General features: G+C 41.3%; 1 protein-coding gene across 1 annotated transcript in view; it reads right to left on the reverse strand.

The window, feature by feature from the left end:
• RASEF (RAS and EF-hand domain containing) overlaps positions 1-20853 on the reverse strand; it is a 56531-nt gene that overhangs the window by 15524 nt on the left and 20154 nt on the right. The window contains exons 4-12 of the mRNA XM_075931756.1: positions 15413-15508; positions 13471-13548; positions 12665-12780; positions 10781-10849; positions 8658-8742; positions 6236-6327; positions 3076-3307; positions 1416-1553; positions 1168-1315 (exon numbers count right to left, since the gene is read on the reverse strand). Of these exons, the coding sequence (XP_075787871.1) occupies positions 1168-1315; positions 1416-1553; positions 3076-3307; positions 6236-6327; positions 8658-8742; positions 10781-10849; positions 12665-12780; positions 13471-13548; positions 15413-15508 (1054 nt within the window). The remainder of the gene's footprint in view (positions 1-1167; positions 1316-1415; positions 1554-3075; positions 3308-6235; positions 6328-8657; positions 8743-10780; positions 10850-12664; positions 12781-13470; positions 13549-15412; positions 15509-20853) is intronic.

Consider the following 20853-nt stretch of genomic DNA (forward strand, 5'->3'; position numbering starts at 1 on the left):
CACAAATGAGGAGGTCCTGAAGATAAGCTTGTTAAGCCAAGGACTCCTGGCTAAAAGAGACAGTTCATAGCTTCTGAATTAGCCAGTGCTATGGAGAACACTGGAGATGCTACTTTAAGGAGAAAGTTGCTGGTACACCCTGCTCCAGGATGAGAGCTGTGGTTTCTGTCTTGAGCAGAGAGACCTGTAATTGCCTAAATTACAACCCACACTCTAAGGCAGGAAGCTGGAGACTCCCAACTTGAGAAGAGGCAAAAAGTTCCAGTTCCAGAAAGGAGGCAGGGAGATAACCTGAAGAGGAGCAAGTTGCTGACCAAGAATCTCCTATAGATCCAGAGTAAACACATAACAGAGCCACCAACAAAGTGAATTACACTTTATAGGAAGTCTTAATAAAACAGATCCCAGGAAAAAGATACATTGTTTTGAACCAACCTAATTGACTGAAAGAACCACAGAGGCCATCAGTGCACTGCAAGTGATGGGCTATGAGAGGCTACCAGGGGTGCCTTGGGGGATATCAAGCATAGCAGGAAAGAAAGGAGAGAGATAATGGGAAATTGAAAGAGTTTTTTTTGAAAGCATGGCCCATCCAATTTTAACAGGTGTCTTAGTGCCAAATGTGTTCAGGAACATCCTCCATGTTTTATAAAGATAACTAGATGGTTCTCCTCCCATATTTAGGCACCCATATGCTAACCAATAAGTTAGTTTATGTGCTGAGAAGATCCTCGGGAAATGAGGTGGAAGCAATTTTCAGAGTACACCAATCTGCAGAGCAGTAGCAGAGACTTTCTATGGTTGCTTGGAGTAGCTCTGGCACCTGTATCTTGACACACTGGTGTATCCAGACAGTGATGAATGTGCTGGCTGCACATCATCTCTTATAACCCACATTGCCCCAAATCTCTTGGCGCAACAGCAGAAAGTTTCATTACTGCACACATGGGAACATTCATTTTCTCTCTCTCTCTCGCCCCCCCTCTCCCCCCCCTAATACAGAACCACACCATTCCTGCTACAGGTAATGTCCTTCATATCCATGGAAAAGCAAATATAATTTAATCCTCAATTCTTATTTCAAACAGTTTCTATTAGTATAACAAAGGGGAAAAATTTCACACTTCTTTAAAATGACCATACCTGTTGAAATTCACAGAAACTTACCAAGAGTTGCACTGGTGTTTCCTCGAAATTCATTCTTGCAAAGCCTCAAAAGGAAACTCGATTTCCCTACTGCTGCATCCCCAGCAAGAACAATCTTGTAAGCTCTCTCTGAATTAGGGTATTTCAGGTTACAGTCTACTGCGTCTGTCTAAAAGCAAAGAGCCACCCAAATCCATATTAAAAATGAGAAAATTATAGTCCGGCTAGGCATATGAAACTAAAATATAAAATTGATCTGGACTGGTCACCTGTGGAGAGAGGGCAGGGAGACACCTCCTTGTTGAGGCACTAGAGCTGCTTCGACTGACTGGTTTTGAGGATTTCCAGTCTCCTACTGTACTGCTATTGTCAGGACTATACGCCTCTTCATCCCTGATCTCTGGAACCTGCAAGTACCAACAAAGTTACTATTTTTGTAATATTTCAATTCAGAAAAAGAATAGTGCTTTGAAGGGGAAAGCAAAGAGAACTGAAATCTAATTCTATAACAGTTTGTATTAAGCAGGGGTAGTCACAAAATGGAAATCAACCCTGCTGGCCGCAGGATGAGTATTTATGAACAATTAATTTGGGAGGCAGTCTTTAGACATCCAGCCTCCAAAATCTGATGCAACAGTAGCAGACAGAACTGGGCAGAGAAAAGGTAATTCTGTTTCATGGAGGATCTTGATATTTTAAATTTAGTTTCATTTTGATTTGGAACAAACCTCTAAAGTGTCAGAGATGGAGCCCTAGGCCTGGGGCAGTTTGCATGATGGGCTGCTCTGGAACCACAGATCCTGGAAACTCTAGAGTCCCCAGCTTCAAGGAAGTTTGTATGGTGGGCTGGTCTGGAGCTATAGACCTAGCAAGACTGGATTCCCTGGCTTCAAGGTAGTCCATATAGCAAGCTACTCCAAAGCTGCAGATTCTGGGAGCTCAGACCGCTGAGGACCCACAAACCAGGCCCTCAAGGATCCCCATCAGACTGGCAGGCAGGCTGCAACAGGAGCAAAGTGGGCAAGCTGACAGGCAGGTTTAGAAACGGGGTTCCAACTCAGAGGAAGTCAAACCATTTCTGAATGTTTCAATTAATCTGCAAGTTCCAGCAAAAAAAAAAAAGGGGGGGGGGGGCTTTGTTGAATTTTTCTGAGCAGCTGAGTTGCATCCAATGTTTGCCGCTGCTGAGGCATCTAGTCTAGATTTCAAGACGGCAGCACCTACTTGCTGAGTGGCAAACTGGGCAATCAAAATAGTTCAAATCTATAAAAACTAATTTCCAAATACCCCTATGATTAGTGGATAAAGGCTGTGGAATCTGGAAATAGATCAAAGAGTGTCTATTTTCTGCTTTTTGTATTTGTTCAGTATCTTGAATTCTTTCCCCCCTTCCAAAATGTTTCTTTACTCCAGTGTTCAAGAACAATCAGTGCCAAATGCCCAGTTTTGGATCAACCTCTCTGGTTTGGCATCCTTGGGGCCTGACTAGTCCTGAACCAGGGAATTTGCCTGACCAACTCAATGCTGGTCCCTCTGCTGCTGGCAGCCAGCCAGGCTCTACTCCTGGCAGCTGGCTGTGCTCTGCTCCTGGCCTCCAGCCTTACCAGGGTGCCATGGCTCTAGCCCGCTGGGGCTCCCCATCTCAGGCCACCATGGTTCTGGTCTGCCAGGGCTCCATCCTTCCCTGTTCCAACAATGCTCCTGGTCCTAGCCCACCATTTTCCACCCCATGAATGCTCCAACCCCGGAGCATCAACGAGGTCGCTGACGATGCTGCACCCACAAAAGTATCCTATTAATTCTAATGCTTATAATCCAGGTTATTACTTAGGTTCCCCGACCTTTGTGAAAAGATCAATTTCACTTCATTAACAAGGAACTAATTTTCAAACAAAGGTCTCTAAGAAGCGCAATAAGATTGGAGCTTACATCTGTATCAGAAGCATCACCACCAGAACTGTCCTGCATACAGTGTGACCTTTGAAAACTTCTTTGATGTCTCCATTCTGCTTCTGAATCGTATTCATTTGAGTCTCTCAAAGTAGACAAACCACTGTCAAAGCAGCTTTCAGACAAGCTATCAGCATCACAGTTTATCCTTTGCAGAGGGTCACAAAGTGCTAAACAGTCATCTTCATCCACACAGGAAGAACGAGATGATCTGGTGATGGAAAATACACTTTGTTGAGGATCTGAACCTCAACAAAATAAAACATTTCAGCTACACAGTATTGCCCTTTATCAAAAAGAGGATCTCTATTTTTTAATCTCCAGTAAATGAATTCATTTCATTTAGCTCCCTTGTAGTGAACACTCAAAACATTTCACTGAGCAGGCTATGAGGATGTTGTATTTATTCAGAGGCTGACATAATGAGTATTTTAAAAAGGGAAGTAGAAATGTTAGTCCTGGAAAATGGCTTTGATATGGAACTGGGAAGTAAATGGATATATCCAGGGGTTTAGCTCTCACATTTTCCAGCCAGTAAATTATGAATATGAAAAAGGAGGCAGCAGATATCACAAGCTTAGCAAAAGTTAGTAGAAGCAGCACAGAATATGTTCAATTCCAGTTTTGGATGTCCTATATATAATTTTAAGCATAACAGCGAGAAACAAATGGTTTCTTGTAAGTATGGGCTTGACTCTCCCCTCCTTTCCAAGTCAATGTTCCCCTTTGATTCGCTTCTCTTTTCCAAGGCAATCCTTGGCATCCAAAGCAAAAGATGATATACAAGATACTCAAATGGCAGAAGTGCTTGAAGTAAAAGTGACTCACTCTTTTTGCTTTTTAAGTTAAATTGAACGAAAAGGCGAAAGGAAAAGAGAAAAATGGAGGGAGGGAGGGAGGGAGGGAGGGAGGGAGGACAGCCTTCAAAAATGGTATTCTGGTTTCCAGCCCCTAGCTGCAGCACGTATGGACAGGAGAAAATAAAAAGTAGAAAAAGTTAACTTTGCCCCAGGGCCTGGTGATTCAAAGGGGCCAGGGCCTCCTAGCCACTGCTGATGCAGCTGTAGTGGGAGCCAAAGCCCTGGGCCTTTTAAATTGCAACCGAAGCACCATAGCGCTGATGGATTTCGGGGTGGAGGGCAAAGGGGAGCGTTGCGCTTCCTGTGGTGTGGATGGCTGACCAACTCCAACCCTGCTCCTACCACGGAGGCTCCGCCCCTTCTGGGAGCATGGAGCTGGACCCAGCTCCCCTCCCCCACATCTTGCCCGGGGCCCACGCATGCTGTCAGCTCCCCTGATGCAGGACATCACAGTTGCAGTTAATATTGCCAATGACAGCATTATTCCTGGAAGAGCTTTGTTTCCCAGTGATCTGAGCACTAGTGTCCAGCATTGAGGTGCAGCAGTCTGAGGAGCTGGAGATTCTGTTCATTGGGCTTGGCAAGGTTGCCTACTCCCATAAAATTCCTATTCACTAGTACTGGCCAGCAAGGACCATTACAGGGACTATTTTCTCTTGCAACAACTTCAGAACCATCTAATTCCATGCTCCTAGCATAATGAGTTTTCACTCAAATACCTATGGTCTTGGCTTTGGAATACCAAAGTATTGATATTATTTGTATTCATGAATATAGCCTATAGGAAATCATGGATAGATGAACAAAGGAAGCATGTTGTAGCAAAGTTAAGAGGGTCAAGCATTACTTCAGAGGACTATATTGTCAATTTTTAAAAATCAACAAAGCCCATATTCAGTGTTGGGAATTCCACATGTTCTTAAAGCATCTTATTATCAAATGTTATATGACTGGAGAAAAGAAAAACATCTTTACTAACACGAATGTCTTAAAAGCAAGGTTAGAATCCAAATAGGTACCCAGATTTGTGAACACTGGTTGGATGTTTCTTGCCTGACACAAAGTGCTGAAAATGTACAGGCATTTTGGAAGTAGAAGTTCATCTCGTTCTGAATCCTGTTACACCATACATGCAAGGAATAAGTTTTATCCCTGACATCTACTTCTGAAGAAGTCCATTTTCCAATTTAGATTGCACAGAATAGCAGATTTTTAAAAAAAGCTTTCAGAGAAGGATATCACTGAGGCCTGCTGAATAGACTTCATCTTCCCTAACCTCAGCAAATTTCTCAGTTTAATGTGCAACCTACTAAGAGAAACCTCTTCCAAAACATACAGAGGCTCTAACACAACTGAATCTATTTTATCTGCATTCAGCAAAAGAATAGTTTGTTGCTATCAGAATGTTAAAGCTTACAAACAGTCTCCAACAGAGTCAGAATCAATACTAGTATTGAATTAATGGTATATTTGGATATCATTAGTGTAAAGTAAAAGCCAATTTTGTTTGAAAAAGGATTGTCAAGCCACTGGCAAAAATATATGCTGAACATATAAATACCCTGATATAGATCTATATGGAGTTTAAAGTAATACCAAAGCAAAAGAAAGTAAAAAACTATCATTTAAGTAAGAAAACACAGTTCACTGAACTTCTAGCTAACTCCAAAGAAATGGTCAAACCAACAGAATGGTATGTATGACCTACTGCTCTTAAAGGCTGATACAAAGCAATGTGAGGTCAATGGGAGTCTTTCAATAATTTCATTGGGTTTTAGCTCTAGCACAAAACAGTTAGTTGCTTTGACCATTTAATAGCTAGCCTAAGAATTCTGAGGCTGAAAATTAATTAAATGGGTTTATGCTCTCTATAAATTCTATTCTGCAAAGTGCTGAGCAAAAGTGCTGAACACACTCACTTCACTGGGATTTTAATGGGAGAAGAGGATGTTTAGCCCCTTGAAAAATCATGCGCTGTCATGCTGTTAGCTGCCATTACACAAGGGAAACCAGCTACAGGTTAAGTATTTGGAAAAACCAGTGTTTTCCCTTAAGTACTGAAGGGACCATTTAAGAATGGCCCATATTAGAATCTTGTTTTGTAAGGCATGGTCCTCTGAGAAAGTACAACTGAATTTTTCTTGAGTTTCCTGAGTTGAATTGAGAAAAGATAAACCAAGCTGTTTAACACTATCATTTTGTATTAAGTATTTGGCTGTCTTAAGACATATATAATGGTTCATCATTAAGCTATAAGTGTAAAAATGTACCAACCCTACCTGTCATATCGTGGATTTTGAGGAGAGTGGCCACCATTGCATTTGGGGCTGTTCCTAGTAATTGTATTCCCTGGGGAGATGTTTGTTAGACGCTGTAAAAGACATGTGTAGAATGGTCAGTAAGTATTTCATTGTACAGGTGCATTTGTTTTTTGTACATGTGGGACTACAACCAACACAATTAGCTGCTGTACATTATGATGCAAATCCAACGTGTTGTTTTCCTTAGCCTTTAAAACGGGACGTTTGCATGTCCAACATCTTACATTTATATATGTAATATTCAGAGACCAGAGTGTCCTTCTAGCTCTAGAGTTACTGTCTCCCACTCAAACACTAAGAAGCAATGGGATTCTGAGAGCATGAAGTGGCTGATGGGTATAACAGTACCATCTGATTATGTGATCTCATGCCATGAACTATGATACAGTCCTTTAGAAAAGCACTATTTTGAGGAACAACAAAAGATTTTTCTCTCATTCTGGAATAACTATCAGTTAGAGTACGTAGGTGGTGAAGAGGGAGAAAAAAAAAAGAAAATCTCTAGTGTGATTCACATACCCACAGGTCATAGATTTTCAGAGTGCTGGAAGACATCATAGCTAATTTTAAAGTATTGACATCTGTTTTATCAAAAAAATGCTTACTTTTCCAGGGTGCAGATGTTATGGGGCTATAAGCAGTGGGTTGGAGGGAGAGAATGGAGTTCCCTGCTGGAGCAGCTGAACTGTAACCCCTCTCCTTTCCTCTCTTACCCTTCCCCCTTTGCTTTCAGCACATAAAGGCTACTTTTCTCTACATGGAGGGGGGAGGGAGGAGCAAATGCTACATTTGAGCCTGGACTTAGGAGGGCTGGCCCACCCAGCACTGCTGTCATTGGGTGGTGGGAATGATGCTGGGTCCAGATAATGGACTCTCCCACTTGGTGGGGAAGGAGGAAGGACAGTTAATCCAGTTTGCTGACAAGGCTGGGTAGCCACTGTGATCTTCCTGTTTCAGCTTCACCCTTGCCAACCCATCTAGTTACCAGAGCTCTGCGATAACAGAGGCTTGTCTAATAACCAGTTCTAGGGTCTGGAAAGGATTTTTCTTATATGGCAAAACTGGCAAACTTCTGGGTAGTTTTTTCCCCAATATCCAAATACTTGATTGGGGGCAGGAACTGCTCACTACAACCGTTGTGATGTTGGCAGGTACCAGTACCCTTGGTGGGTTAGGAGTTGTCCAACGGAGGTCCCTGTAGCTCACATGACTGCTGAGTCATCTCTCATCACACACTGAGGGAGCTATTTCTGTAGCTCCTCTCACCTTCTCTCTCCTGCCTCCAATGTGAAGAAGAGGAGCTGATTGGGACTCTAGCTTCCAATCAAGGTCCTTTGGCAGGTCTAAGGATATACAGGGTCCTTGCCTTCACAAATCACCCTCAAGTTTAGAGTCCATTGGGACTACTGGGACCAAGTGACATTACCATGAGAAAAATCCCGTCTGGGTAGTTTGAGGGAGTTACTCCAGCTAGGTAACAGTTTTAAATGAATAAAACTGTGGCCATGACATTTAACAATACTGTGTCTTGCTGTTCTCGTCAAACCAGACTTCTCTCAGGATCTATCTACACTTTCGAACTGGAGGTGCAATTCCCAGCTCAAGGATACATACCCATGCTTGCTTGATCAAAGCCAACATGCTAAAAATAGAGTAGTTGCAATGGAACAAGTGGTGTGAAGGACTAGCTGCCTCAAGTACATCTCTAGCATCTTGGGCAGGTACATACTTGAGGTAACTAACTCCTCAGGCAACCACAGCTACATTCTATTTTTAGCCCACTGGTTCAATCAGAGCTCACTCAGTTATATCTCCTTAAACTGGATTTACATCTTCCAGCTTGAAGTGTAGACATGCCTTCATTCAAATTACAGTGAACAGGGGCAATCCAGAGCACTAGGAGTTAGTGTGGCCTCAGAGATAAGGCAATGGCAACCACTCAAAGTGATCTCAGTTATAGTGAATCTCTTGTGTGTCACTAAATATAAAAAAAGTCTTGAAGTCTGTCATGTATTTAATGGAAAACTAATTCAGATTACAATGAACTTCTGCTGAGATTTAAGTTGTTTTGTGCAAAAGTGTGTGTTCGGTATGAGGGTTCCAATGTCAGTGTATTCATTTCAGAATGAAGGAAAGGGTCTTTTCAACTCTTGGTGGTGTGTGGGCAGGGGTGTAATCCCAATGTTTAATAGAAATTGTGTGTGGAGTCAACCGACCTCTTCAGAATATAGATACACTGCACCAAAAATCTGTTCTCAGTTACATGAATTTAAACCACAAATGACTCTACTGAAGTCAATGGAACTTTCTCCGTTGACACCAATCTAAGAGAGAGCAAAATATGTCCCATTATATAAAACACATTAGTATAATTTATTACCAGTGATCTGTTGCATTTGCTTAAACTGTTTTCTAGTGCACTCCTTAAACCATCATTGCTGTCATGTAGTTTTCTGTTAGCTGATCTAAGATCAAACAGATAACAAAATTAAATTGTCTTGCAAAAATGCTATAATATGTTAAGAAAACAAAAAAGGATTACTACATTTTTTCCATTACAGGTTACATCTCATCAAATCCAACAGTTTGTGATGGAATCAGAAAGACTTTTTCTCCTTAAATGAACTCTAATGAAAAGCGGAGGCCCAGAGCCATTACTAAACTTAAAGCTTAGTGCTATGAGATTTTTCCTATGAAAAACTGGCAGTTGCAGATGTTTACTCTCAAGGAAACTGAACTAAGAGTGGGCTCACTGCAAATGTATACAGAGTCCTTAATCAGCTGGCCAGAAGACAAGGACTTATTACCACCTTAAGGGCTCTTGCTGTAACTAGAAGCAGAAGTGTTAGCAGAAACTTCCTACCCCCTTAATCCTCATACAAGATAAAATGGCAGGTTCTCCCCAACAGGATGGCTATAACAAAATTGGGGATTATATGGAAATGATTAAGGAAAAAATTAGGATCCGCACTGAACAATTTAATTCTGGGAACTCCCAGGTATTTTAGATGAATACATTTGTGGTTAAATTAAAGCATTTCCATTCCTTCTTCTAGCATGGCCAAACAATGTAAAATATGGAATATATTTTTTCAATCTTTCTGCTGGGAGTTTTGACTACACAGAAATCGTGACAGCACACTTCATTGTACTTCTTTTCTTTTGGCAATACTGTATATCTTTAAGTGCACATGTACAAAATCTTACAATGGGAGGAATTTAGGGAAACTTGGTATACCATGGAATCATTAAAATATTATATTACATTCTAAAAAACCCTACATTAAAATAATTTAACTACTTGTGATAGTAAACTTGAACACATGTGTATTTCCATGGTCGGGACCTAAGGTGGCAAAGTCAAGGACACTAAATAGGGGCATACCTGGAAAGTTAGGAAGTTACAGAAAAAGAATGTTCTCTTCAGCTGAGAAACTTGTATCTCAAATCCAGAAACTGCTTGTGAAGGGTAATGATTTGGGATGAAGAGGGGAAAGTGCCCATGTGCCACTGGGATAACATTAAGGAAAGATTTGGTTCAAGTGCTTGGAAGAAAAATCATGAGTATGATGAAAAAACTTGCTGAAGATATAAAACTCTTTAGATTGGGTGATTCTTGAAGGCATCAGCGTGTGTGCGTCATACAGCACTGAACACATTGTTGGTGCTTTAAAGATAATGATAAAAGAGGGAGTTACTGGAGAGGCAAAGTCAATAAAAAAGGAGCCAAGTGATAATATTTAGAATAACATGGATAGACAAGGATCTCATGCAGCTTATCAAAGAAATGAAAGGCAATGAGGCTAAGAAAAAAAATCCCACGAAGTGTTAGAAACTCAGCAATCACACACATATACTACCAACTATTAAACTGAAGAAGTTGGCAGCTGTGGTGGATAAATCTTGAATATTGTTAGCATACTTGAATCAATGGGAAGCTTTTCTTATAAATCAGTGGCATGATATGGTCCAATATCCCTCTGCTCAATACCATTAAAGAAAAAATTCAGACAGAACAGTAGGATGGATAAGTAGAGACATCAGGGATTGGCTGTCAGAAATCATTCTAGCACTACAGAAAGGAAACAATGTGTGAAGCTAGTCTGTGGTAAAATAAAAATGAAGCTGTCAACCAGTACCAGTTAAGACACATGTGAGCCATTACAACTTAGTTTTTGAAGAGTTCAGACAGAATTTGTGAAAGGACAAGATTATATAGGGATCACACGGAGAGATACAAAATTCAGTCACAGCTGCTGCTGCAAAGGTATTTACTCTGAGTTCCCAAGTAGCTTTATATGGCAATAAAACTATGCATAACTAGTCCAGATGATAGAGTATCTACAACAACAGAAACGGTTTAAACTGCAGCTGAAAAACCCCATTTTCTCTTGATAATATTTTCTTCTCCAATTCCAAGATAAACATGTTTAGCTGTGCACACTTCAGAACAAAATTTGTAAATAAAATTCAGTGAATTATTAAAAATGATTAAAAACTTACTGAAGTATTTCAATTTGTCTTTCCAGGCTCTCTCTGTCTTCAGTGTATTCTCGGATTATTTCCAGGTCCCTGCAAAATATAAAGTCATACTTCTACATACACAGCTCCATTGTCTAGAGTGTCCATTGTCTAGATTGTTAATTCTTGCAGAAAAAATTTCAATTGTAACAGATTTTGAAAGCATTAATTAAAAACCTAAGATAAATATTTTTAGAGTCAAGCAAAGTTACAGGGGGGAAATTGGTTTTAGGGTTTAAGTTACACCAGATTTGGATTGTTTTGTTTACATTAAAAGAAGATATTTGGTTTTAAAACATTTCAGCAATTTGTAAACATAGACCAGACAGACATTCATCGTGTCTTAAATGATTGTTTTGCAAAAGCTTCCCATCCAATTCTCAAATCATACCGACAACCTTCTCCCCCAATGGTGGCCAGTTTTGAAACTTCTGTACCTTTTTTAATTTCCTCATGGGTGGAACCCTGTTTACAAGGTGCTGGCATCTTATTTCCAGCTGCTGAATTACAGTTAAAACAAACCGATACATTAAAACTTTACTGTTTTTTCACATTAGTAATTATCACAGTTGTCGATACTGACCACCATTGGGAGAGAAGTTTCTTGGTATGATACAGGGCCATGGATCGGGGGGTGGGGGGGGGGGGGGGGGGGGAGGCTTTTGCCAGCCCCCTCCCAATCTTTGTCCAAACACAGATTCTATTAGTAAATAATGCAAACACTGTGCTTGGAACAGAAGCACATTTATCTCATTTTTTTTAAACATGAACAAATTTAGTCATAACACCAAGTTACTCACTGAAATGATAGCCAACTCTTTTTTTTTTTTTTTAATAATTTTTTAACTCTAGTTTCCTGGAGATTTAAAATTGTCCACATCCCTACTGTGTACACAAAATACTATGAATTCAACATATATTTTATAGGGGGATTCTGCACAAGAAATTAATGACAATTTGACTCTGATGCACTCTCAAGGGTAAGGGATCAATCTGACAATTGGCAGCATATGGGTACAGGAAGAGTCCCACTGACTTCCAAAGTCCACTGGCATTGGCCCACACATAAGAGTGTGCCATAGCCCAGCCATTTGAAGGACTGGGGCTTAAATTGTTACTACTCCATTTTAAACATGCAGTGGCAAGTGAGGGACAGAAGGGAGTCCCTATTCTCCCACCAGCATCCAGCCACACTTTCACTGCAGGTGCTTAAGAAAACCAGAACTGGGGTTGATGGTCCAACAGATACCTCTCTGAATGACATGCAAAGTTCATGGATATTTCTTTTCTGTACTAAGAGAATCCTGGCCAAACCTGCTGGACAGGTGTAGCAAGATATACTGTCACCCAGTAGCCATTGTGCTTTCAATCACTGTGCACCAACACTGAGGCAATAGGACTCCTTCCTTCTCCAGAGCTGGTTAGCCACGAGAGGTATAATTTAGCCCTAACTTTGTCTTGTGAAAGGTCTCCAAGCCGATGGAGCAATAGACAATCTAATTTTTGTTGTCACTAATTCACCCTTGTCTTTGAAAACTTCCATGGCCTTATTTACTATGACAGACAAGGGTACTTTGTTGAAATTGAGTTATAAAGAAAGGGCTCAATCTGTAAGTTTTTGCTCACTACTGAAGTCCAGTGAAGTGAGTGAACGTACTTCCATGAATAAGGGATTCAATATCAGGCCCAATTTTAACTCTATCAGATCCATTATAGCCAATTAAGTAAACAGTAGATATGTGGTAATATCAGTTTTAACCTATGTACTTGCCAATTATGATCTATTAAAATAATAAAGTTACTGACTAAATATATAAACAAAACTTATCGCCCTAAATAAAAAAATTAAACTGTGAAATACCTTACCTTTCTGAGCTCAAACTTTGATCTGCATAATCACTTTTCAAAGTATCTAATTCACTTTGAAGAAAAGCTATATTTGTCTGCGCTTCTAAAAGATCTTTCTTGAGTTTCTGATTTTCCTTAAACACAGAAAATAAAGTTTATGCAACACAGATGCTTTTACAAAGCAGAGTACTGTAATACTAAAATATAAAAATGTCAAAATCAAAACCAGTAACAATATTAAATCTCAACAGAATTAATGTAACTGTTAAAAGTGCTATTTATGAAAAGCTAATTTACAAAGGTAAACCTTTAAGACTGACACTCAAAATCTTCAATGTATGCAAAAGCACTAAAATATACACTTAACATTAGAAATGTTATATCTAACCCAATGGGATGACTCATATGCTTAAAATTAAGCACATTCCATAGAAATGTGAGCGCAGACATTCTCCATGCTCTGAATCATATCATAGTCATATTTTCAACATTCAAAAATTCAATTTAACTTCAGATTTTTCAGTTTCTCATACACATAAATAACACCATCCTATTTCAAATTAACAAAACAATTATATATATCTAGAATTTATATTTGTTAAACAGAATTATTTCTATTTCATCCAATAATAAACAATTGTTCCGTCTTACATATTCCCGCCCAGCCGCCCCCCCCCCTCCCACCCCCACCCTCAAAAAAGTGCCACATCTTAGTTTTATAATTCTAATACCAATTCTGAAGTGGAAAAACAAATTGATATAGAAGAAAGTACAAGGCTGGTTGAATCTACAACTTCTGTATGTAAACTATAATCAGCTCTTACCAATGACAATTCATGTATTCTTCTTCTTAATTCAGCCACATCTTCTCTGTGATTTATGTTCTTTGATTGTTCTTCCAACTGAAATATCCAAAAACATATGAAAGTTTAAAAAAAAAAAACACAACGACACACACACATATACCTGACTGATCCAAAGGCAACTTAAGTCAATGAAAATCATTTGGATCAAACAGTATATTGAAAGACAAATTATGTACATTTCCCAGCTACAAAAGTTATTTAACAATTCATAAGTTCTCTAGCTAAGCTTCCTCCGCCCAATTCTTTAGTTTATATCATTTCATTTTTAGAACAATTATTTTGAAAATTTCTTGTAGTGTGCTCCACAGAATTTAGTTTGCTAGAAAAGTTAAAAGTAATTTTACAACACAAGAAACTAATCAAGGGTCAGATCCTTTGCTGGTAACAAGAGGAGCAGCTCCTTTGACTTCAGTGGAACTGTGCACACCCAACCAGTTCAGCTAGCTTAAATTCTTTAGAGTAAAAATGCTGCAGTTCTCTTATTTTTCATGAGAAACTTCCATTGGTATCAATGGAACTATAAGTATGATTTAATAACTAACATTCCTAATACTGAAGAGAACAGCCTTGGCTTGTCCAGAGGATGGACACGATGACTTATGATACTAGGTCCTTGAAAAGGACCTCTTTATGATTCTATTAAATATAAATACTTGTAAACTGGATTCTTTCCAACGAAAGAATAGACCGCTACTGATAATCAACATCTAGTTTCTCAACAGTGATTAGTAATCATTTGGTAATACAGGCAGTCCCCGGGTTATGTACAAGATAGGGACTGACTGTAGGTTTGTTCTTAAGTTGAATCTGTATGTAAGTCGGAACTGGCGTCCAGATACAGCCACTGCTGAAACTGACCGCCAGTTCTGACTTACATACAGATTCAACTTAAGAACCCCAAGCGCCCCCAAGTCAGCTGCTGCTGAAACTGATCAGTGGCTGATTCCAGGAAGCCCAGGGCAGAGCAACTCTGCCTCGGGCTTCCTGTAGTCAGCGCTGGTCAGTTTCAGCAGCGGCTGACTTGGGGACGCCTGGTGCAGAGCAGCTGGGGTGCTGCTGGGTTGCTCCAGTAGCACCGCTCCTCGGCGCTACTGGACCAACCCAGCAGCACCCCAGCTGCTCTGCCCCAGGCGTCCTGATTCAGCTGCTGCTGAAACTGACCAGCAGCGGCTGAATCAGGACGCCTGGGGCAGAGCAGCTGGGGTGCTGCCGGGTTGTCCCAGTAGTGCCCAGAGCGGCGCTGCGGGACCAACCAGCAGCGCCCCAGCTGCTCTGCCCCAGGGTCCACAACAAAAGCCTGGTCTGCTGGGGGGGCGGGGGGGAGGGCACACTAGCTGTGCCTCCCCCCCCCCAGCAGACCAGGGACACGGGGAGTAAAGCCGCAGCGGCAGCGGGGTGCCGCGCTTCTGAGGCTTTGCTCTGGCAAAGCCTCAGAGGCGCGGGACCCCGCCGCGGCTGCGGCTTTGCTCCCGGTGTCCCTGGTCTGCTGGAGACGGTCCCCAGCAGACCAGGGGCACCGGGAGCAGCTTTTCTCGCCCCGGAGGTCGAGGTGGCGGGACCGCTGCCTGCGAGCTCCGGGGCGAGAAAGCCCCGTTCGTAAGTGCGGATCCGACATAAGTCGGATCCGCATAAGTCGGGGACTGCCTGTATTAGTTGTCTAGCAGTTAGATCCCTTGTATTTCAGAAAAATATACTGAATGGATTCAAGGACAACAGGTATTTTAGTCAACACAACTTTAAAAAAAATAATATTAGTTTGCTATTTATTGAAGCACCATAGCTGGAAATGTTTCACAGCAAAAGGCAGCTTAGCTACCTCAAAAGAGGCACTTAGCACCTCACCATGTCAAACCCTCTTATATTATTCACAGAATTCTGGGCACTAGCCTAAAACACCCACCTTTTTAAGTTTTTTTATTGTCACCTGAAGTTCACCAACTTCATTCTCATATTGACGCTTAAGATCACTTAGTGCCTCCTCAGCTTTCCGCTTCTCCTGTAACATTCGGTATTTTATTATAGTTAAAATGCAGACAAACATTTTCTTCAGAATCTTGGTCACCCAAGCATTAAACATTTCATTACTATAAAGTCAACAATTTTCTTTAAGTTAAAAGTGCGTATCTTTGGTTCTCTTCAATTGACTAAAATGGGCATTAACCTGAATTCTCTTATTACAGCCTTATTTATTAAATATTTGTAAAAATGAAAGTTTAGCAGATTGGAGCAATACTTCAGGTCAGTTACCAATATTACTTAATTCAAATGTAACCCAATTTTGTGGACTCAGCTGGATTTCAGACAAGTGTGTGATTTGCACAAAGACATATATGCTCCCAGAGTCAATGATTTTTCTTCTCCCCTCAGAAAATATCACACACTGCTTCCCAAGATAAATTGATACAATAGTTTTGTAATTCATGTCATATTTCCTTCCTTCAATGTTGCCAGTGTCCACAATGAAACTGAAAAGGAGAGTGCAGATAGTATTTTTTTGAATATCAAATTTTGGAAAGTGACTACATTTTTCAAATTAGTCTTCTACTACAAATGCATACTTCAGTAGATAATGTAGTAGTAACAGCATTGTTGTATCATCCCTGGATATATATTTATAGAATTATAAAAATACATCTATCCTAGCCATTATTGGAGGGAAGAAAAGAGGAGGTATGAGTGAAAGGATGGGGATATCTTAATTGTGGGGCATCCGGGAAGGATTACTGGGGAGCTTGTTAATTGAAATCAATAAGGTTTACACAGGCTCCCAGAACTGTAGTTATGCAGGTGTACTGAGAAACATCCTCTCTGACTTAAGCACTTCAATACAGAAGGGTGGCACAAAAATCAGCACCGAGAGAAAGATTTTGAGAGAGCTGCCAGATTTTTGGGGGGGGAAAGAAAAAGGGTGGAACTTCACCCAAGGCACAATCATTTTCATAAGAGAGCCTTTGGTATGTGTGTGTTTTAATTTTAACCAATTTAGGTAATCCCTTGTCTAGCTAGTGCAGGATTTTCCTACTGTTGACACCTGTACAGATTCCAAAGATATGACTTGCACAGTAATTGTTTGCTTGCCTGGAGGAAACATGAAGACAGGGTATGCTCACAATACATATATTATCACATGATCGAAAGTGTCACACTGGCGTTGAGTCAGCACACTATCTGAAACAATAGTGTTCACTGCAGCCATTAAGATTTATGGCTTAGAACAATCCCTCAAAATAAATATCTCGGCAGGTTACATTTGCTCTCAGGGCGTTTTGCTTTTTGAAAATATGTGGAGCTATGAACTGAAAGAAACACGTAAGGGCAACATAATTTAAAGAATGATAGGAGAAAGAAGTTACAGCCCAGCCTTAATATTGACACCTCAGTATCAAAGGTAAAATCCTCCTGGTTCGACTAGGTATGTCCACACTGCAGTTAGACACTTGTAACCAGCCTGTGTCAGTTGGTTCAGGTTCATGGGGCTTGGGCTAAGAGGCTGTTTAAATGCAGTGTAGAAATTGGGCTAAGGATGGAGCCTGTTCTTGGACCCTCTCCCCTTGAAGGATCACTTAGATCAAACATCGACACCATTGAACAGCCCCTTAGCCTGAGCCCAAATCAGGTGACATGGGCCAGCCAAAAGTTTTTAATTGCAGTGTAGATAGACCAAGTAACCCCCAGTGAGTGCTTTGCTATTAACTCTGATATTTCACTCAGTGGTTCCAAAAGTGGTTCCATTAATCCACATTTTTGGCCTTGCCATTCATATTTATTAGAACACCTTAGTCCATGGCAGATTGATTTGTGTTAGGATAAAGATTGTAATCTACATTCAGAAATATGAAGCATTTGTTACCTAAGTTATAAGGAATTTTGCTGAATCAAGACAGATTGAATTCTTAATGTGCATCATGGTGTTTAAATAGATATTATGTAGCAGACTGGAAAGTGTACAATTGCAACAGCTGCTTGTGCCTGTTCTTTGATAACTCAGATACCCGTTTCCCATTCATCTGTTTATAATATAATTTGTTGGGAGTATTACATTTTATTTCTGTTATTTATTGCTGTGTGCAGAAGGAAATTCTCCCAGAAGTATTTGTTTCCTACATGTAAATGATCCATAACTTCCCAGCAGGAAATATAGTTGTGCCCATTCTCCATTTATTTTCCTGGGATTTACATTATTTGCCAAACATAACAAAATTTACTGACTTCACAACCAAAACACAACCTTTATGTGTGTGTGTTTTAACCACTCTAAGAAACTTATACACTTAAGCATTTTTATATGAATACCATTAACCTACTCATCTAGTAATCAAATAATCATTAATGATTTAAGTGGCAATGACTGTTTGACAGTTTATTATAATTGTTCTTTGGAGAAAGGGGCAGTGTCTTCCAGTATGAAGAGAAGTCCTCGTACACTGTGGAGGTTACAAAAATTGAACAAGGTAACTGAGGGCCTGGCATACTCCCTGGTTCAGAAGAGGGATGTAAGCAACTAGTACACTCACTACTGACTAGTCACTTCTTCCCCCACCTCCCTTGCTGCCTCTGATAATCGAGGCGGGAAGCAGGAACCAGTGCTGGTTAAAAGCCAAGTCCCCCCAGCACCATCTCCACAGGGGGGCAGGGGAGGCAGAGGTGCAGCAGGGGAGCAGGCGCAAGTTGGGACAGCGGAGCTGCAGGACAGGGCAGCAGGGGACAGGGCAGCTCATACTACATTTAAAACACAAAGCTGCTAGGGTCCCGGACCAGGGAGGTCCAACCTGTAGTGCTTTAACATTTCATCAGATTATACAGACAAAGATGAACATGTAGTTCACTGTCTTTTCTACTTTTCATTACATAGGTCATTTAGGGTTCTACTATACCTTCTCATAAACAATAAAGAGAAAAGGATTTTTGTAACAGTCAATCAAAGCGGCAACTGAATTAAGATAATGGGTGAAGACAGATTTTTCTTAGATAATGGGTGAAGTCTGACTTAGACAAATTGGAGGATTGGGCCACAAGAAATCTGATGAGGTTCAACAAGGACAAGTGCAGAATCCTGCACTTGGGATGGGAGAATCCCAAGTATTGTTACAGGCTGGGGACCAACTAGCTAAGTAGTTGTTCTGCAGATAAGAACCAGGGGGTTACAGTGGATGAGAAGCTGGATATGAGTCAACAGTGTGCCCTTGTAGCCAAGAAGGCTAATGGCATATTAGGTTGCATTAAGAGGATCATTGCCAGCAGATCCAGAGATGTCATTATTCCCCTTTATTCGGCTCTGGTGAGGCCACATTTGGAGAATTGTGTCCAGTTCTGAGCCCCCCCCCCCCACTACAAAAAGGATGTGGACGCATTGGAGAGGGTCCTGCGGAGGGCAGTCAAAATGATTAAGAGGCTGGAGCATATGACTTATGAGGAAAGGCTGAGGGACTTGGGTCTGTTTACTCTGCAGAAGCGAAGAGTGAGGGGGGATTTGATAGCAGCCTTCAACTTCCTGAAGGGAGGTTCCAAAGGGGATGGAGAGAGGCTGTTCTCAGTAGTGACAAATGGCAGAACAAGGAGCCATGGTCTCAAGTTGTGGTGGAAGAGGTCCAGGTTGGATATTAGGAAAAACTATTTCACTAGGAGGGTAGTGAAGCACTGGAATGGGTTACCTAGGGAAGTAGTGGAGTCTCCATCCCAAGAGGTGTTTAAGTCTCAGCGTTTAAGTCTCGGCTTGACAAAGCCCTGGCCGGGTTGATTTAGTTGGGATTGGTCCTGCCTAGAGCAGGGGGCTGGACTTGATGACCTTCTGAGGTCTCTTCCAGCTCTATGGTTCTATGATTCTGAAGAATATGGCAAAATTCCATTAACTACAATAGGGACAGTATTTCTTTTCCTCTTCTGGGAATCTCTAAAAAGTGATTGTGTAACCAGTATGCATAAATAGGGAAAGAAAAGTCTAAGCAAATTAAACAGCACAAACAATTATCAGAACATAAATCAAACTCTGTAAAGACAGGAAAATGTAGCGCACCAGTAGTACTGATTAGACCCTTTCCCCAGGGGATGTCAGCCTTCCATTCTGTGTTGCCTTCAGTGCCAATCATTTGCATTCCCCACCCAATGACATAGGAGCACCGTGTTAAGTTCCCTGTGAGCTGTGCAGCTGCTTATTTAGTGCAAAGAAAAGGTGCTCAAGGAACCTGCCCAGAGATCTGTCGCTGCTGTGGGAGAGTTGTCTCAACCCCAGTCCCAACCTAGCCCAAAGCCCCAACCTCCTATGACCAGGAGAGAGAAGGTGTGAAACTAGCGCCAACCCAAACGTGCCATGGCTGGAGTGGTCCTCCCCTGGATCCAACCCAGCCTCAGCTCAAACTAGCTAGGGCAGGAGAGGGGCACCTATCCTGTTGTCTCAGAGCTGCCATGATGGGGATAGGTGCCTTTTGCCCCCAGCTTCAGTGCTGATGTGAGGGGAGAGAGCTGGGGTAGAGGAGGAGGGTCCTCTGACCTTGCAGTAGCCTCAGAGCACCCTCTTTCACCCCACACCTCTAAACCCAGTCCAAGCCTATAGCCTGCACCCCTCTAGCCAGAGACCTCACACCTTTGCACTCCAACTCTCTGCACCAGGCCTGAGCCCCCTCCCACACTCAGAACCCCTTGAGCCCACCCCTGCCACGTGAATTTTATGTGCATCAATACAGAGGTGGTATGTTACATATCACCTGTATGCTGATGCACATAACAAAATTCATTCTGCTCAGGGGTGAGAAAAATTCAAGGGAACACTGGCACAGTGCCATGCAATTTGTTATTTCTACATAAGAAGCCAATCTGTCCAGGGAGGAAAATGAAAGAATGTTTTTCTTGACCTTTGGGAGGCTTTTCCCCCTTCCTAGGCTAAATCCAAAGCCTACTAAAGTCAATGGGAGTCTTTGCATTTACTGTTGTGGGCTCTGGATCAGTCTTAAGTACAGTAAGTCTGGAGAATTATTTAGCCCTCAATCCTTCCTTAAAGTCCATGGGGGTTTTGTCCAAGTAAATACTTTTGTTAGGCTCAGCAAATCTAAATGAAGATGCAGCCTCCCCACCACCACTTCTGTGGGGGAAATGGATGATTTTTAGAACACTCATGATACAAACCATCCCTTAAGGATCACATTCCTCATCAGCCTCAAATGCATGCTTTTAAAAGAAAGGATAATTTAATTCAGTGCAGGAGGCTGGACTAGATGACCTTTTGTGGTCCCCTGAAGTCCTTCATTTCTCTGATTCTACGATGTTCAGGCATTTGATCACCTTAAGTCAGTCCTACATTTTACAGCCTGCACTCAATCAAATTACTAGTATGGAAATATTGCTGTT

Source organism: Pelodiscus sinensis, chromosome 6 (assembly GCF_049634645.1).
Source record: "Pelodiscus sinensis isolate JC-2024 chromosome 6, ASM4963464v1, whole genome shotgun sequence".
Lineage (NCBI taxonomy): Eukaryota > Metazoa > Chordata > Testudines > Trionychidae > Pelodiscus > Pelodiscus sinensis.